The 19,996-nt window shown below is 41.4% G+C and overlaps 1 protein-coding gene across 2 annotated transcripts in view; it reads right to left on the minus strand.

Moving 5' to 3' along the window:
- Nucleotides 1-489: 489 nt before the first annotated feature.
- Nucleotides 490-19,996, minus strand: part of LCMT1 (leucine carboxyl methyltransferase 1) — a 55,388-nt gene continuing 35,881 nt past the window's right edge. For both annotated transcript variants that reach the window (XM_060078723.1, XM_060078724.1), the window contains 6 exons: nt 16,683-16,785; nt 12,262-12,382; nt 8,854-8,955; nt 7,134-7,225; nt 3,509-3,606; nt 490-707 (listed from right to left, as the gene is read on the minus strand). In XM_060078723.1, coding sequence (XP_059934706.1) covers nt 685-707; nt 3,509-3,606; nt 7,134-7,225; nt 8,854-8,955; nt 12,262-12,382; nt 16,683-16,785 — 539 coding nt within the window. In that variant the 3' untranslated portion in view covers nt 490-684. The remainder of the gene's footprint in view (nt 708-3,508; nt 3,607-7,133; nt 7,226-8,853; nt 8,956-12,261; nt 12,383-16,682; nt 16,786-19,996) is intronic.

Consider the following 19,996-nt stretch of genomic DNA (forward strand, 5'->3'; position numbering starts at 1 on the left):
GTGTCACATGCCTCCTTCTCCTCCGACCCGGACCCTCCTGCCTTCCCTTATAAGGAAGGACTCTTGTGAGGACATCCGGCCCACTTGGAGGCTCCTGGGTAATCTCCCATCTCAAGATCCTTGATCACATCTTCAAAGCCCCTTTTGCCACATAAGGTAACATATTCACAGTTGGAGGGCTCAGGGGCTCATCATTCATCCTGCCACAGTGACCAAGGTGAAGGCGGATTTAAGCAGGAAAGGGCAAAAACGGGAGCAGAGATGAGCTCCAACATCTGGTCAAGGTGCCAAGTCCCATGTCGGGTGCTGCAAACAGGAGCACACAGGAGTAAATCCCACAACGGACGCAAGGGCATGAGCTGAGTCTGACTCACAGGGAGTGAGCCAAGGTCAAGGTCGGGTTAGGACCTCTGGTTCCAGCTGACACAGAGGTGAACCGCAGCCCACCCAGGGGAGCAAAGGACAAACAGCAGAGGACCAACACACCGGCAATGGCAACTGAGATTTATTTAAACGGTAAAAGCCGACAGGAGCAGGAACTGGTACAAGCACCTCGGTCAGTGAGGTCTCTCGGCGAGCGGGGAGACTGGTAGCCGAGGCCTAACCACCACTCAGAAAACCCGGAGACTCAACTCCGGAAAGGTCAGTGGCTTCAGCTCTGGCTCAGCACGAGTCTTGAACAGATCAGTAAGTTATTTCCTTCAAGCCTGGGAGGAAACACACAGAAGCTGTGAAGAGACTCTCACGGATTGGGGCAAACAGCCAGAGGTGGGAGAATGTGACTCCCGGATCCCAGGCCCACAGTGACCGGCTCTGGGGCACCAGCCACATGTGTGATCACCGCAGCCCCGGCCTCCTGGTTGTGTAAGATGAGACTTCCCAAGGCAACAGGAGGTTGGATGAGACTGTGTTTATGGGTGGTTTTAAAGGGATTGAGAAATGTTATAAGAGTTTAAGGGCTCTCTGCAGTAAACCTGAAAGTGTATCCTTTAAACGCTGAACTTTTTTTTTTTCTGAATAATACTTCTCATTCAGACAACTTGTTTAAGGAGATCATTCTTTTTTTTTTTTTTTTTTTTTTTGGCGGTACGCAGGCCTCTCACTGTTGTGGCCTCTCCCGTTGCGGAGCACAGGCTCCGGACGCGCAGGCTCAGCGGCCATGGCTCACGGGCCCAGCCACTCCGCGGCATGTGGGATCTTCCCGGGCCGGGGCACAAACCCGTGTCCCCTGCTTCGGCAGGCGGACTCTCAACCACTGCGCCACCAGGGAAGCCCCAAGGAGTTCATTCTTGAGTCTTCTGCTTTTTACTTTAAACATTTAAAAATTAATATTGGCCTGTTTTTGGTGAGAAAGAAGCCAAAGGGCCAGTGACTAGCCTTAGCAATTTTGTTCACCCTTTTCTATTTGAGTCAAATTCAGGAATAAAAAAGACTAGTGTAGGAAATTTATTTCTTCACCTGTCTAGTAACTTTTTTTTATCGTATACTGACATGGCAGATAATAAGTTGAGGAGACTCTGAATTCTAATATCTTCCTCTGAAGAGTGTTGAGTTTTGTTCTAGCAGGCAATTATATTATTGGAGAATCATCCTGATCTTCTACAGTCTTGGTTGCAGGGTTGTTTTAGTATGAATCTGTCTAGGTTTTGTACCAGAGCCTATTCTTTAGGAACTTGGCCTTTTAAATGCTGAACTTCAAGCAAACACAGTTCTTTCTTCCCCCCACACACAGAAGTACAGTAAGTCCCCTACATACGAACAAGTTCCATTCCGAGAGCACATTCGTTAATTCCAATTTGTTTGTTAAGTCCAACAAAGTTAGCCTAGGTACCCAACTAACACAATCGGCTATATAGTACTGTACTACAGGTTTGTAATACTTTTCACACAAATAATACATAAAAAATAAAGAAAACATTTTTAATCTTACAGTACAGTACAGTACCTTGAAAAGTACAGTAGTACAGTACAACAGCTGGCATACAGGGGCTGGCATCGAGTGAACAGGCAAGAAGAGTTACTGACTGGAGGGGGAGAGGAGGTGGGAGATGGTAGAAATGAAGGAGCGTCAGCAATAAGAGACGGAGGGCAAGCTGTAATTTCACTCACGCCTGATGTTGATGGAACGCAAGTTTGCATCTTTGAAAGTTCGCACCTTGAAGGTCTGTATGTAAGGGACTTACTGTACTGATACAACAGAGCAGCCATGCGCAAAGTGGGGAAAAGAAGCCCCTTACATAAAAATGCTCAATACACCGCTAGTTACAGAAACTAGAATTAACTCTATGCTATTACAAGCCACCTATATTTTTTAAAGTGTGAGAAAGTTAAGTAAATTCAGACATAGCCTCATGACAGAATATTTATAAAGCCATTAAAATGCAAGGGGAAATGCTTATAATATTAAGTTAAAAAGATCAGGAATCAAGGTTACATAAATAGATAAATTCAACTCTGCTAAAAACAAAACAACAGCTAGAAAAAGAATGGAAGTGAAAAGTTGCCAGAGGTTATCTCTGAGGGATGGGCATACGGGTGATTGTTTTTTCTTCGCCATACTTTTTTAGAAGTTTCCAAAGTCCCTACTAAAAATTACACTGTGTTTAAAAGTGCGGGAGGACAGCAGTACAAAAACACACTAATAAATGATTTTTTAAATAAAAAATAATTTAAATGGATTTTGTGCACTGAACTGCCCAGCTGGGTAAATTTATAAACTAGCGGAAAGATAAGCCCAAGGGGGATGATTAACAACCTGGAATTTTCACACAGGAGACAGTCCTTGACTCTGCCAAGTTCTTTGTTTTGTATGGACTACCTGCCTAAAGCCATGTGTCAGACACATCATAGGAAGCTTAAGGGCACCTATGACATTAAAGGCCAGGACCGAGATCTAAAATGGTCTCCACTGGCTGGAGAGCCGCCCAAGGGCTATTCCCCCAGGGGAAGCAAGGTCAACAAGGGGCAGCTGTAAAGGAGGAACTCGATCAAGATCAAGGCAACAAGAAACACTGAGACAAGGCTCCATGCTCTGTCCCTATGGCCCTACTCTTCCAGGCCGGGGAAATTCATCTTAAATATAAGAGAAGAGAGAAATTCAACCCACAGCTGCAGGGGTGTTAGAGAGATATAATGATCTGTGTGTTTAACATCTAGTAAACCTGGTTACAAGCTGATTAAAAACACAGTCATTGGGTCCTTTTATTAAGATGATTACAAGACTCAAGGTCTCTTACCATCCAGCTGAGAAAATTCCACAGTCTTCTAAAGGGCTATTGATTTGTTTTCATACATGTGGTTCATTTAAACAGTTCTCCTGGGTTTTGTGCTATAAAAACACGGAGGATATAACAGCTGATTCTCTGGCTATGTTCATGGATCGGATCCACGTATATATATACGTCCCCTAGTTCCTCCTGAGTCAAAAATTCCCGTCAAGTCTTATGTTCTCTGGAGACAAAAAAATTCCCCCTTTCTAGGTTAAATCAATACAAGTGAAGTCACTTACCCAGTTCACTTCCTCCTTTGGTGGCCCAGCAAAGGCAGTAATGCTGCATCAGTTGTTCAAGAAGCTCCATTTCATCCAGGAATTCAAGGGACTCTATTCTGTGGAGAGAATGAAGAGACAACAGTATAAATGTATCCAATCAAAAATGAAGGTCATGACCCATGCTTATTATAGTCATGGAAAGGTGCTCAGGATATACTATGTGAAAAGCAGCAGGCTACAGAATAGTATGCATGGTGTGGGCCCATTTTAACTTATTTTTATTGAAAAGGAGAAAAAATCCCATAAGCAAAGTCAAAAGTGACAAATGACAAACTAGAAAAAAATGTCTGCAATAGAAATGACAAGGGGTAGATTTCGTTGTTATATAAAGAGCTGTTACACTTCAATAAGAACATCTTTTAAAACTTATTTAAAAGATGGGTAAAAGACCAGTTCACTGGCAAGGAAAAACAAGAGCTTTTCAACCTCATTTATGTGAAAAGAAATGTAAATTAAAACACATGAAATGTTTTCAGCTAACAGTTGACAAAGATAAAAAAGGCTGATACATCCTTAAAAATAAATAAATAAATAAATAATTTTAAAAGGTTGATATACATTTTACCAAAGACATGGGAAAGAGGTGCTCTCCTGCATTACTAGCAGGATGACAAAATAGTATAACCTCTCTGGAGGGCAATTTGACCACCTCCATCAATGTTTAAAATGTACGTCCTTTCGTTCTGCAATTCTGCTTTAAGAATGTACCCTATAGGTGTTCAAGAAATCTCACTGCAGCATCACAGCTGCAATGTAGTAACAGCAAAAGGACAAAACAAAAAACAAACTTTAAAGTAGAAGAGATAGGTTGAATAGGTTAAACACATTCATACAATAGGATACTGTGCAGCCATATAGGGTAGGTTTATATGAATTGACATGGAACAGCCTCTAAGATCTATCATGGAATTTAAAAAGCACGTTGTTTAGGAGGTAATGTACCTAGTATATTACGATCTATGTAAAGAAAAAGTGGGGGATATATATGGTTATACACGCATGGACTAATTTTGGAAACTGCAGAAGAAAGTGGTAATAGTGGTTGTCTCTTGAAACAGAAGGTAGCTGATAGTAGTGAGGGTGAGTAACCGGGTGTTTTGTTTTGTTTTCACTCTATACTACTTTATTCTGGTTACTTTTTTCCCCCACCATGTGCTTATATGACTTTTTTCCAAAAATCACTTTAAATGTAAACTTTTAAATATATATACACACAGAGAAACATATGAAAACAGCTCTTTAAAATGTTTTCTGTTGAGATATGCACACACTGGGGCGGTGGGGACAACACAGGCATTTCCAAAAAGAGTAAAGAAGAAAAATAAAAGGTGATCCATATTCCACTATTTACAGCCACTGTTAACATGCTGGTATTGCCATTAGTCCAGGCTGTGTGCGTCTGTGTTTGTGCGCATATGCGTGTGCATGAAAGTGTATAGATGTACACGCTTGTGCATGTTTCTGTATTTGTGTTTAGCTCCCGCCCTGGTGTGCAGGCCAAAGAGTCACATCTGAAGAATGACTATCCAAGGAGTACTCTGGTGGCTTCCCAACTAATCTTAGCAGAGGACCTCAAGGCAGCCTTCCTAGTATGAGAAGAAACCAGCATCACGATCAAGGCCCCATCACCGTCATGACCAAGTTCAACTATCAGGACACACTAGACTGTGAGGCTGTTCCCTAGAAGGTGAACTCTGCAAAGGCAGGCATGATGCACAGTAGGCATCTGTTAAATCAACAGGCCTGCCTCTGGTTCCTTTTTATACAGAGTATCTGGCAAAAGCCCTTGACAAATGTAGACACAAACCATGAGGCATCTACAGAGCTGGGAGGGCTGGTCGGCCTGGGGTGGACAGACCGAAGCCTGTCCCGCCTCTTTATCCACCTCTGTTAGGACAAAGGCTGCTGTCTGCAACATAACTAAATGCGCAGCTATAGACATTACTTTTTAATTACTTTAAAATTATTATTATCAAGGAAACAACCTAAGTATCCATTGATGGATGAATGGATAAAGAAAATGTGGTATGTATACTGACATTTACAATGGAGTATTATTCAGCCATAAAAAAGAATGAAATCTTGCCACATGTGACAACATGGATGGACCCAGAGGACATTACGCTAAAGGAAATAAGTCAGAGAAAGACAAATACTGTAGGATCTCTCTTCAAGTGGAATCTAAAAGAAAACAAACAAACAAAACAATTGGTAGGTGCCAGAGGTGGGCGGTGGGAGGGCAGGCAGGCAAAATATGTGAAGGGGGTCAAAAGGAACAAACTTCCAGCTGTGAAATACGTAAGTCACAGGGAAGTAATGTACAGCATGGTTATTATAGTCAATAATGCTATATTGCATATTTGAAAGTTGTTAAGAGTAACTCTCAAAAGTTCTCATCACAAGAAAAAAAAATTCTGGAAAAGTAGTGAAGATTGCTGCCATTTGCTGCACACGGTGGGGTGTTGCTCCAGGACCTTGCTTCAGATGTGATGGCCCGCACTATAGAACCAGTGGAAACTTCTTGCTCATCATTTGCCTGAAATCTTGGCTTGTGTTCACCTTTTTAAACAAAAAATATGCACCAAAAATGCCCACAAATTCAGCTACTACATCTCCTTTAAAGATCTTCTTTAGAAGATCTTTTATTCCTTGGACTAACTGTGAAGAAGTTGATGGAAGGTTTATTATGTTCTAAATGGAGTTTTGTTTACTACTCAAAATAAAGTGGTTCTCCTCAAAAAAAAAAAAAAATCCTGTATATGCAATGACCGATGTAACTGGATTTATTGTTATCATTTCACAATATATACACACATCGAATCATTATGTTGTGTACCTGAAACTAATGTTGTCTGTCAATTACACCTCAATTTTAGAAACTGTTATTAATATATATCCACACATAAATAACAGGTACCACTAAACAGGATGTGGTAACCCTGAACATCTTGACATGTAGAGATAAATACAATCTATTGTTAAGCTTTTGAAAGGATGGTGGTTTACAGACCAATACATGTAATATCAATCTACTGATTCAAAAAATATAAATCTATATATTGATAAATATTTATCTTTATATACACATAGAAAAAGAATACACCCCAGCTGTCTCTGGAGGGTGCTACAGAGCTCACAACTGCTCTATACTTCATGCACTTTACACTGCTCGAAAATTGTTTTATTAGAACGAGCATGTATTTCTTTTATAATGAGAGGAAAAATCCACTTAAAAATCCATAAGCAGACTTTTCCCCCCTTAGGAGCCCTTGGGCAATGTCATTTTCCTGCTTCTCCAAAACACAGGGATTGTGCAAGATTTCCACTGCAGAGGTGTAACCGCTTATTTCAACTAAGATAATCTGTTTGGGCATAAACCTTATCTTGGCTAATAGCTAATGAGTTACTCTCAAGGAGCTATCAATGTTTAATCTACATTAGCAGCAGCTTAACTTGTTTCAAAATAAGTCTAGTTCAGGGTTGAATTTTTTTTTGTTTTTGTTTTTAACATGAAAGGATACAGACAACGATGCCTTTAGTTCACAGTTATCTGCCACGGAGCAAACTCTTGCCAATCCCATACCTGCTCACTTCGGCACGAGGTAATTTGCTGTACAATTCCATCATGTCGATGGCTGATGCCGATTCCCACCCACTTGACAGGAGCCGTTCTTTCTAAAATGTGCAGTGGAGAGAAAGGGAGAGGACAACGTGCTGTCATATGACCCAAGACACTCTTCACGTACACAGAATTTCCCTCGGAGGACTCCTCTTTCAAAAGCCCACCGTGGCCACTATCATCTTTTTGTTTTTAATTTTCCCATTTTCTATACTGAACACACATTGTTACAATGGGGGAAAATGCACACTAAAGTATAATATTTAAAGAGAAATAAAGGAAGAAACTTTTCTATAACCAACAGTTTTTTAAAGTACCTCAGTTGGTAATGTGACACAAGTCAAAACTAACGTATTGGGCCTCCCTGGTGGTGCAGTGGTTGGGAGTCCGCCTGCCGATGCAGGGGATACGGGTTCGTGCCCCGGTCTGGGAGGATCCCATATGCTGCGGAGCGGCTGGGCCCGTGAGCCATGGCCGCTGGGCCTGCGCATCCGGAGCCTGTGCTCCGCAGCGGGAGAGGCCGCAACAGTGAGAGGCCCGCATACCGCAAAAAAAAAAAAAAAAAACTAACGTATTCAAATGGGGGCAGGGGTGGGAAGTGTCTCTTTAGCAAAACATTTTCAAAGGTTGGGGAGTGGTGGGGGCGGGAACTATTACAGGTTCCAAGAGATTTAAGGGACCGATCAGTCAAGTACAAAGTGGGAACCATGTTTGGATCCTGATTCAAATACACCAACTATGAACATTTTTTTTTAGATGACTGGGGAAAACTGGAGATGAATTGGGTGTTAGGTGCTATGTAGGAGTTCGTGTCGACTTGTAAGGTGTGATAATGGTATCATCACTATCCTGGGGGTAGAAGATCCTCATTTTTTTTTAAATTTAATTTTATTTTTGGCTGCTTTGGGTATCTTTTTGCTGTGCGTGGGCTTTCTCTAGTTGCTGCGAGCGGGGGTTACTCTTTGTCGTGGTGCACGGGCTTCTCATTGCAGTGGCTTCTCTTGTTGCGGAGCACGGGCTCTAGGCGCATGAGCTTCAGTAGTTGTGGCACGCGGGCTCAGCAGTTGTGGCTCGTGGGCTCTAGGGCACAGGCTCAGTAGTTGTGGCGCACAGGCTTAGTTGCTCTGCAGCGTGTGGGATCTTCCTGGACGAGGGCTTGAACCCATGTCCCCTGCATTGGCAGGCAGATTCTTAACCACTGCGCCACCAGGCAAGCCCAGAAGGTCCTTATTGGTAGGAGAGTCACACTGAAGTATTTATGGGGAAAATGATACACTGTCTGGGATTTGCCTTAAAATATTCCAGTGACACCACCAGCAAAAATTTGGAGGCAGGGGGATAAATCAAACGATAATGACAAAATGTTATTAAATTATTGAAGCTGGCTGATGGAATATGGGTGTTCATTTTAACTATTCTCTCTACTCTTATGTTTGAAAAACGGCATAATAAGAAGTTAAGATAATAGGGGGTCGGAAATGTAAATCTGCATCTTCCATACCAAGATGGCAGGACAGGGCTTGGATTTCCCCCAGCATGATGAACCAGTAGCCCACGTGGAGCCCTAGCTGCCCAGAGGCAGGCACTCATGAGGGGCTCTCACATTCTCTTATCTGTGAAGGGAGGGTGCCCTTTCTCGGTTGGCTAACGGTACAAGAGGACGTCCTGGTCTCTGCCCTCTGACCTGAGACTCTAACGACTTGCAGGTCTCCACTCCCGCCAGGTCACACTGTCGTCTCCGCAGGTTCTCAATCATGATCTGCCCAAACCGGTCATCCATGTTCACCTGGGAAGGGACAGAGGAGGCTGGGCATTGCCGTAAGGATCTCTTTCTTTGTTAAATATGCAAGATTAAAACAACGACATCCTATTTCTAACCAGTCAAGGCTGATAATACCCACTGCTGGTCACAGAATCCTGAGTGCCATGCTGATGCAGTAGAGCCCCTCGAAAGCCCAACTGGGCAGTGTCCATCCATTGCAAACACTCAGTCTGGGATCCAACAATTCCACTGCCAGCAATCTGTCCTACAGATAGACTCACACGTGAACGCAAAGATGCAAGCACATTTACTGCAGCATTATGTATGATAGGAAGAATCTGGAAAGAACTTAAATACTCATCATTTGGGGTTAAATTAATTCTGGCATGTTCATATAATGAAATACTATATAGCTGTGAAAACAGGAAAGGAAGATAGATAGATAAACAGACGGACAGATATGAAATGATCCCTAAGATAAACTCTTGAAAAGTAAGGTACAGAGGAATGTGTATAGTATGCTCCCATCTGCCTTTAGGGAAAAAAAAGAAAAGAAAAAAGAAACTCTCTCCACATTTATATATGCATAGGAAAATTCTGGAATACAGCAAGGTTGCTTCCCAGATTAGAGGCTGAGGTATTGGGTAGATAAGAGACTTACTTTTCTTTGTCTACCCTATCGAACTATATGATTTTTTTGTTTTATTCTGCATGTGGCATTACTTTTTGAATAAAAAACTGGTTTATAAAACATAATTTATATATGTGCACAACTGCCACAAAACAAAATATTATGTACATGGGAATTCCCTGGTGGTCGTGGATAAGAGTCCGTGCTTTCATTGCTGAGGGCATGCTTTCATTGCCAAGGGCGTGGATTCGATCCCTGGTTGGGGAACTAATATCCCACAAGCCGCATGCAGTGAGGCCAAAAAATATATATATATTATGTACATTATTGTACTGATAGCATATACACTGTTACTTTGTCATATACAAGGTATCAAAAATTCAGCACTTTAACAATATATGAAGTGATTCCCAGATTCATAAGCCAACACCAACGCCAACGCTGCAAGACAAAATCCAATGTTACTCTTTTTTAGGGGGATGAATAAGGCTTATGTGGCACTAATGATAGGATTGCACACTATTCATTCAGGATACAAGCGTATTTGTGAGCACAAACTCCTTCATTTTATTGCCTAGGTTTGAAGCCTGGCTTGATACTTAATAGCTGTGAGCAAGATGCCTAACCCCTTGGTTCAATAGTCCTCTTACCTGTAAAACTAGGATAGTACTAGTACCTACCTTGAGGGCTGTTGTGATGATTAAATAAGTTAATATATATGAAACTCAAAGAATAGCGCCTGCTATATAAGTCATCAGATTCGAAGAATGTGCAATAATTATTATCATTACTGAAATAACCGTCATCCATGTGGTTTTGTCATTTAACCACTAATTAAAAAATAATACATGTTATGTGAGCAATTGACAAATGTGAGGATGATGATTCTGTACTTGTTAGGAAAGAACTGAATTAAGTTAAAAGTTTATTATTCACAAAATGAAGGTGTTGGGTAGGGTTTAACCCCATCTAAGGACAGCTGTGGTCAACATATTGAAAACTGGCACATTCTCAGGCCTGTTCCAAAGTGACAGTGTCTCTAGTCAAAACTCACTTAACCCACAGTCTCTCATGTGATGTTGAATAAAGGTTTGTTGAATAAAAGAAAACAAAAATGAAGCAGAGTGAATGAAATGGTACACATCCGAAATGTGTGGAAACATGGGAAGTGGAATTCCTTTTCCCCCAGGTATGGTATCCTGAAAGCAAAGACAGGTCACCAGGATTTATCCACATCAATACTAAAGACCAATGAGGCCAGCTACCATTATATCCATTCACTAGGACAGAAGACTGAGTCTGAGGAATGCCTCCAATTAAACAGAAAAGGAAGAAAAATCAACGAACCAAGAACCACCTATACAGGAACCTGGACTGGGTGAGGGGTGGGCAGGAGGCCAGGAGATCAAGGTCTAGCCTTAGACCTCTCCAATAGCTATGTGACATTGGGCAAGGTCCTGTACTGCCCTTATCTGTAATAAAATATAAGAATAAAATAAAACGAGGTAAAAAACAAAATAAAATCAATAAAGCTAAACTAAAATAAACAATAAAAGTAGCTAAAGTGTATTCAGTGCTTATCATTAGTCCTCTGCTGTTCAACATCTCATGAATTCCCATAATAATCCAGAGAAGCAGGTATTCTTTGTTTTAATGAATGCACTTGCCACATTTAATCTGAATTATTTAGACTTGAGAGGTAGGTATTCTTATCCTAGGTATCTAGGTATCTAGATACCTAGATACCTAGGTATCTAGGTAGGTATCTCTCTCTATCAGAGAGATCCAAATAATAGCTAACTTAATAATAGCTTACTTAATAGCCAGGCAATGCTGTAAATGCTTGTGCACCTATTAACTCATTTATTAATTATGAAGTCGGGATATTATTATCCTCACTTTTCTGATGAGGAAGCAGACACAGAGAGGTTAAGTAACTTGTCCAGGTCACAAAGCTAGGCAGTCTGCCTCCAGAGCATGGACTCCCAACTACCAAGCAATTCTGCTCAGGTCACACAGTCAATAATAAGAGCTAGGGCCAAGATTCAGATCCAATCTGAATTATTCCGAAGCCCTAAAACATAACCCCTTTTGGCACTAGATCAAAGGAGAAAAACAGGGAGCTCATGGGCCAAGCTCAGTGATTTTAAAAAGTAGGAAATTTTACATTAAAATCCTGCATTTCTAACATTTCTTGAAAAACTGGGAGTTCAGGCAACTCCAGGCTCACTCCACATGGTAACAGTTGGCTGGAACTGAATAGTGGGCACCCCATGAAATGGAACATGGGTGCCCCAGTTCACCACAGTCCCCATGACTCCACACTATATAACACCTAACCAACTGCCTGCATCTGCATCACTACCTGCCTCTGAAGGCATCTGAGTTTGCTACCCCTACACTGATGACAGCCAAAATTCCTTCCATCAAAATCTATGACACTACAGGAAACACAATGATAAGAACTCAAACAACTTTCTTAAAGGACAAGACAGAAGTTCCAAAAAATCTGGCTAAAAGTTTGCCAGCAGTCAAGAACTCAGTACTAGGTTTGCGGGAACCGATTAATAAAGGAGATATGTGAGTGGCTGGAGGCAAAAGGAAAAGAATAAGTGAAAACATATTCCGAGGGTGCTCAGAGAGAGAAAGCCACCACCAGAGTCCCAAGAAGAAGGCAAATTTCTCATGCTTCCTTTTACCTGTTCGTAGTTTATGAACATGGCAGTCTCAAAACTCTTGGCTGCCCACTTGAGAAGGTTTGTAGACTGCTCCGGAGTCATGTAAACCAGCACACATTCAGCTATCAGGAGGGTTGGCAATCTTAAGGAAAGAAAAAAAAAAGGCACATAAATATGTTTTCATCAAAATGGGACTCTCAAATTGCACTCACATTACAGGGGAGGCACTTCATACCCCAGGGAAACCAGAAGCACTAGTTTTCACATCAACAATCAGTGCATTGGGGCCCAAAGTTTTACACTGTAAAAAGGCGAGCAATCAGCAATGAGTTTTGTCTTGCTGGTGAAAATGTGTTAAATGTGTGTGGTAGACTATAAAAATAGCTAGTCTTCCCTACCGTGCACCCACAGTGTGGCGATGTGAACCCGCAGATTCTCCCACTCAGGAGGTGAAGCTTATTTCCCTTCCCCTGGAATCTGGGTTAGTCATGTAACTTGCTTTGGCCAATGGAACAGCAACAGACAGGATACAAGCAGAAGCTCGGAAATGACTTACACACTGGTGCTTGCTCTCTTGCGGCACTTGGAAACCTGAAACCACCACGTGAATGAAACCAAGCTAGCTTACCACTGGAGGGGAGGTCCTGTGGATGAGAATGAGGCAGCCCAGCTGACCTGCCCACTGTCCACACATGAGTGAACCCCAGGGCACATCACCTAAACCTGGCCCCCAGCAGGTGAGCCACCCACCTAAGCCCAGGCCAGGTAAAGATGGCTATATGGGAGTTTTTTGTATTATTTTTGTAACTTTTTTGTAGATTTGAATTATTTAAAAATGAAGTTAGACATTTGTACAATATATTTTCTAAGAGGTAGCCATTAGCAATATTAAAAAAGAGGATTAATATTTTTCAAAATATAAGTGAAAGAAAAGCAAAGACAAGACAGCCCATAAAGGAAAACAGAGAATACAAATGAAACCACAAGGAGGAATACATAATTCGAATACTTGTTTCAACAATTGTTTTTCATCCATTTTATAGATCTCCAAAAGCGAGGCAAACTTCCCAATCAAGAGCTAGCCCAACTTATACCCAATTACTTCCCTAACCTTCCAGCACATCTGCCAAAACAGATGGTTACTGCAACTATAGTTAGAGTCAGAGGCAACTGACTCAGGGCCTATCACGTGCCAATTCCTGTTCAACTGTTTTTGCATGCCGTTACTTGATCTTCAAAACCATCTTGTGAGATAGTTTTTAGCCCGGTTAATAAATGAAAACACTAAGCCTCAAAAAGATTAAAAAAAAAACAAACAAACCCACTCCCCCCTATTAAACAACTAGTGAGCAGAAGTAAGACAGAAACCCAGGGTGAGATTCTAAGACTCGTGCTCTCCTCATTCTGAGAGGGCTCCAGGCCCATCGGTATCAGCTTTAACCAATCTACTTCTGACTTCACAAACCCATGTGCCCCCAAGAAATCCAGTGGTGTCCTTGAAAGTTAAGACTTCCCTTCAGCTAAAAGAAAACACACTACTTGCTCAACATCGCTAATTATCAGAGAAATGAAATTCAAAACTACAGCAAGGTACCACCTCACACCGGTCAGAATGGCCGTCATTAAAAAGTCTACAAATAACAAATGCTGGAGAGGGTGTGGAGAAAAGGGAACCCTCCTACACTGTTGGTGGGAATGTAAGTTGGTGCAGTCACTATGGAAAACAGTATGGAGGGTCCTCAGAAAACTAAAAATAGAGATAGAGTTGCCATATGATCCAGCAATCCCACTCCTGGGCATATATCTAGACAAAACTCTAATTCAAAAAGATACATGCACCCCTACGTTCATAGCAGCACTACTCACAATAACCAAGACATGGAAATAACCTAAATGTCCATCGACAGATGAATGGATGAAGAAGATGGGGTACATATATACAACGGAATACTACTCAGGTATAGAAAAGAATGAAATAATACCATTTGCAGCAACATGGATGCAACTAGAGATTACCATACTAAGTGAAGTAAGTCAGAAAGAGAAAGACAAATACCATATGATATCACCTATTTGTGGAATCTAAAATACGGCACAGGGCTTCCCGGGTGGTGCAGTGGTTAAGAATCCGCCTGCCAATGCAGGGGACACAGGTTTGAGCCCTGGTCCGGGAAGATCCCACATGCCGTGGAGCAACTAAGCCTGTGTGCCACAACTACCGAGCCTGCACTCTAGAGCCCACGAGCCACAACTACTGAAGCCCGTGCGCCTAGAGCCCATGCTCCACAACAAGAGAAGCCACCTCAGTGAGAAGCCTGAGCACCACAATGAAGAGTAGCGCCCGCTCGCTGCAACTAGAACAAGCCCATGCGCAGCAATGAAGACCCAACGTAGCCAAAAATAAATTTTAAAAAAGGGCACAAATGAACCTATCTACGAAACAGAAACAGGCTCACAGACAGAGAGAACAGACTTGTGGTTGCTAAGGTGGGAGTGGTGGGAGGGACGGACTGGGAGTTTGGGGTTGGCAGATGCAAACTATTATATTGATATATAGGATGGATAAACAACAAGGTCCTACTGTATAGTGCAGGGAACTATATTCAATATCCTGGGATAAACCATAATGGAAAAGAATATGAAAAAGAATGTATATATGTGTATAACTGAGTCACTCTGCTGTACAGCAGAAATTAATACAACATTGTAAATCAACTATATTTCAATTAAAAAATAAATTTAAGAAAATTTAAATAAATTTAAATAAATTTAAGAAAACACACTACATTCTGCAATCAGTGAACCACCTAAGGGTCTCCCCAAAGGAAAAAAGAAGCACAAATACTCTTTACAGTGTATTGACCTTACTTCTGAACACCTGGTGAGACAGACTCAGACAATAAAGCTGGAGTGACAACACTGGGTCAAGTAGAGCTGTTGTCCCTGACATTTGAGCTGGTGGAAGTGTAAATCCTAAGAATGACAACCTGGTTGATGATTCTAGACTGAACACGTAAGCAAGAACTTCAATATGTAAAGGTCACAGCCATCACTGTGCTCAAGTGTTAGGAAGATCACACTTTAACCCCCTATACTTCCCACCCCTCCATCGCCCAAAGCTCACCTGTATTTGCACCTGTCCTTACCCTCCTTCCTGCCCTCTCAGAAGAACAGAAAGTGTTTCTCTTCCCTCAAGGCTAGTTAACCTCAGTCCATGCTCTACATCCTCCCTTCCCTCTCCTCCAGCAACGATTTCCCTTGTTGCTAATTTCCTTCATCGTTTGCCACTGATTCTTTGCCTTCAATTTATTCTTTAAAATAACCTTCCCTTTCCCTTACCTGCCTTCCAAACCTCTCCCTTGAGTTACTCACCTCAAATATCCTTGAAAGTGTCATCTTCACCTACATTAGACCAGGTGGATATGCCTTTTCCTCCCACTAGCTCTTTATCTATTTGACCAGCATCACTGTGCTAAAACCACACATCTCACTCCCCTCCTCTGCCTCCCAAAGGTAGCCACTCTCAAGAATTTGGTGTGAACCCTTCTGGTCCATTTTAAAAATACTTCTGCTACGTATATATGTAATCATGAAAATACAGTATTTGGGGGGGTTTGATTTTACACATTTGGTATCACACTCTGTAATTTAATTTTGAAAAACTCAACATTAAGTTTTTGAGTTCTTGCTGAAGTCATGCATTTTACATAGCATTCATCCATGCTCCACCTGATGGACATTTAAGTTGTTTCCAATTTTCTACTACTAAAAACAGAAGCTGCAATGAACATCCTCCTTGTACATACATGTAGACCTTCTCGGGGGGACACACCCAACAATGGAACTGCAAATTCATATGGTACTGACAATTTTACTAGATAATTCCATATCATTCCTTGCAGTGGTCACACCAAGATCACTCCCACCAGTGGTGGATGACCATTCCTTTTCCCCCGATATCCTTGCCAACACTTGAGACTGTCAGACTTTTACATTTTTGCCAACTTGGTGGCAGTAAAACAGAATTTCATCTGATTACTACTTAAGTTCAATACCATTTTAATATGATACCCCGTTTCCTCTTTGAGCTGCCTGGTGATCTATCCTTTGCCCATTTTTCTACTGGACTTTTTAAAAAATAGTAGGTATTCTTTATATACCCTGGATGCTAATCCTTTCTTTATATGTTACAATTATATGTTTCTATGCATACAATTATCTTCCCTCAAACTTATATTAGTAGTCACTATTTTACAAAAGCAATACAGGTGATTCTCATGGGAAAACAGACTCAAGGAACATTGCTTCTCAAAAAATTTCAGAAAACTACTCTAAGTAGCAATGAAAAAAAAATGGTACATGTTATCATGCCGTACCTCCAACTGGCCTTATCTCAAATTGGCACGAAATCACAAATGTAAGAGGTTAAAAAAAAATCTCACTGTGTATTCATGTTACATTTCTTTAGTTTCTCTTCCAGTTCAGGTATATCTCGGAGATCTGCTCCAATGATGGCATATCTTGTTGAATCCATCATGTGCCCATCTGTAAATGTAAGAAGAGATTATAATTTCAACAGAAATTGATCAAGAAAAGATTATAATTTCAATGGATGTGACTTTTTCAAAACTAAAGTAAATGTATGGTTTTTCTCCATTATAAAAATGCATGCTCGCGCTTCCCTGATGGCGTGGTGGTTAAGAATCTGCCTGCCAATGCAGGGCACACGGGTTCAAGCCCTGGTCCGGGAAGATCCCACATGCCACAGAGCAACTAAGCCCGTGCTCCGCAACTACTGAGCCTACATTCTAGAGCCCGCGAGCCACAACTACTGAGCCCACGTACAACTACTGAAGCCCGCACGCCTACAGCCCGTGCTCCACAACAAGAGAAGCCACCGCAATGATAAGCCCGTGCACCGCAACAAAGACTAACTCCCGCTCGATGCAATTAAAGAAAGCCCTCATGCAGCAACGAAGACCCAACACAGCCAAAAATGAATGAATGAATGAATGAATAAATAAATTTATTTAAAAAATAAAAATAAAAATCCATGCTCATTATGGGAAAAAAAATCAGGTAAGAGGAGGGTGAAAATTAACTAAAAATCATACCTTCCAAAGACAACTATTAGTGTTTTGGTGTATAACATTCTAGCCTTTTTTCTATGTGCTTAAACTCCTATATACAACACGGACACATCCACTCTCTCTCTCTCTCTCTCTCTCTCCCTCAAACGCACACACACACACACACACACACACACACACACACACAGCACAAAAAAAGATAATGGGGTCACCCAATACTTGTTTTGAAAGCTTTTCCTATTTAACAATAGTATCACGGACATCATTCTCTATGATTTCACCATGCTCCACGGAGTAGAAAAAACAACTTACTTAGCCAATCGCTCAATATTAGACAGGCAGTATTTCCAAGTTTACTCCATCTCAGGCACTGCAACAAACATCCTTGTATACATGTCACAAAGGACTTGTCTGTCCAGTTACGCAGGTTATGATGAAAAGAATTAGGAGATCAAAGAGTAAGCCTATTTAAATATTGGTACCAATTGCTCTCTAAATGTTTTGTCAACTTGTGAGCTATTGTGTTTAAAAGAAAATAGTTTATGTACTAAAGTATTTACAAATAAAATATTTCCTTTAAAATATTCCACCAGAGGTTGGATGGAATGGTATGTATAGTAGTTCTCAAGCTTTGGCAGGCTTCAGATTCGCCCAGAGGGCTTGTTAAAACAGACTGATCAGGCTCCGGCCCCTGAGTTTCTGATTCAGATTTTTCAAAAGTAGAAATCTGTATTTCTAACAAGTTTCCAGATGGGGTTGATGCTGTTAGCCTGGGACTACACTTTTAGAACCACCAGTACAGATGAAATGAGACTGGTAATAAAGTTAGGCGATAGGTACATGGAGGTTCATCAATCTAGTCACATTATTTTTGTGTAGGCCTGAAATTCTTTTCAATTTAAACTCTCTATTTTTAAAAATAGATTATAATAAAAAAGAAATTAAATTGCTTGATTATTTACCTGAAGCACTGTTCACTCAAATTCCTCAAAGGTACAAACCACGGAAGAAGCTGGGACATTCTACAGCCATCCTACATCATTGCTAAGAACTCAGGTTCTCTCCTGAGAACCGACAGCAAAAAGTGTGGGAAAGGCGAAACAGCATGTAAGCAGGTTCACCCTTATTTTCTTGAGAACCCCATTCAGCTTGTTCAAATACACTTGGCCACACCCCATAAGCTACAAGAAATACCTCCTAGGAATCTGCTAGATGTCAGGAAACCACCAAAGGGCAAGGCTGGGAAACCCAGAGTCAGTCCCAGGCACCATAACACCTGAGTCCAGAAAAGAATATCAAGGATGTGAAGGCACTTGCTTGCCCTGCTGTGAAAACAAGCAGTGATTCCCAAATGCCTGTGTGCCTTCTTACAAATAACATATATATTCAAGATGAGTTTTTCCATCCCTGACCACACACACACACACAGACACACACACAAAGAGACCATCAGAATGTTGAAGCATGTGGTTTCCTTTAACTGTGCAATTCACGGAAGACACGTCTTACTCAGAGATGTGGATCTAAAGGTAGCACACAAGACAAAAATGGCACATGGTCATGATTACTCTTAAAAATTGAGCACAAGGTCAAAATTGAGCAAGGGTCAATGACCTGGGGCATACCCAGCAGTGGCCCATCCGTGTGCCCTGGCAAGCTGGCATACTGCCTGGGAAGTGCTGGGTGTGATGTCCCCAAGGTCCCATTAATGATAGATCTGATGCTCTAATAACGCACACCACACACCCATGATGATCCCCATGCTCCTCTGAAGTCAGGGGCTACTCAAGCTGTGTAGAAATAGAAGGTCTAGTATCTGCCCTTGAAGGATGCCTTACCTTCATTTCACAAGAAACAGAATGCATTTGGTAGAGGATACAGGCTCAGGGCAAGTTTCAAAGGAGTTCTACTATTCTGGGAAGATATGCCATTTTTATAAAATCTAACTCTAGCAAGAGACCATGGGAACAACAAAAAAAACCTTGACACCTTTGGAACGCTTCTGAGACTGGGTGAGAAAAAGACCTTGCTCATCAAAACGAGACCCACAGTCCCTTCCTTTTTTTCTATTTTCTACTTCTTAAGAGAAAAACGGGAGAGGATTAAAAAGCTTTTTGTGTGATACTCTTATAAGAACAACTTTCTAAAGGAATAGCCCATAATTGCCCAATTCTGGAAAAGCCAATTAACATTGATTGAAAACCTCCGAACTGCTACTAGTAGTTCCTTCTGTGATCAATCTTTAGAGGATTGACTTCTAAGAGGATTTAAGAGGGAGAACCCCTGAAAACATAACACCATGATGGGTTTTTAAAAAATTAAGAACCCATTTGTACACGGCCAGAATGAAGAGACAAGTATGAAAATTCTATTCCTCAGGCTTGGTCATCATTTCATTCAAGCAGCAGTTCTCAACCAGGGCAACTTTGTCCCTAGGGAACATCTGGCAGTGCCTGGAGACATTTTTGGTTGTCGCAACTGGGGGATGCTAGTGGCATCTAATAGGCAGAGGTTAGGGATGCTGCTAAACATTATAAACTGTGCAGGGCAGCCCCACAACAGGGAATTATCCGGCCCCAGGTGTCAGGAGGGCTGAGGTTAAGAAACCCTGCGTTAAACTTACACACAAAAATTCAAAATCACTAGTCGATGTTAAATTTTTAAAA

Source organism: Mesoplodon densirostris, chromosome 16 (assembly GCF_025265405.1).
Source record: "Mesoplodon densirostris isolate mMesDen1 chromosome 16, mMesDen1 primary haplotype, whole genome shotgun sequence".
Lineage (NCBI taxonomy): Eukaryota > Metazoa > Chordata > Mammalia > Artiodactyla > Ziphiidae > Mesoplodon > Mesoplodon densirostris.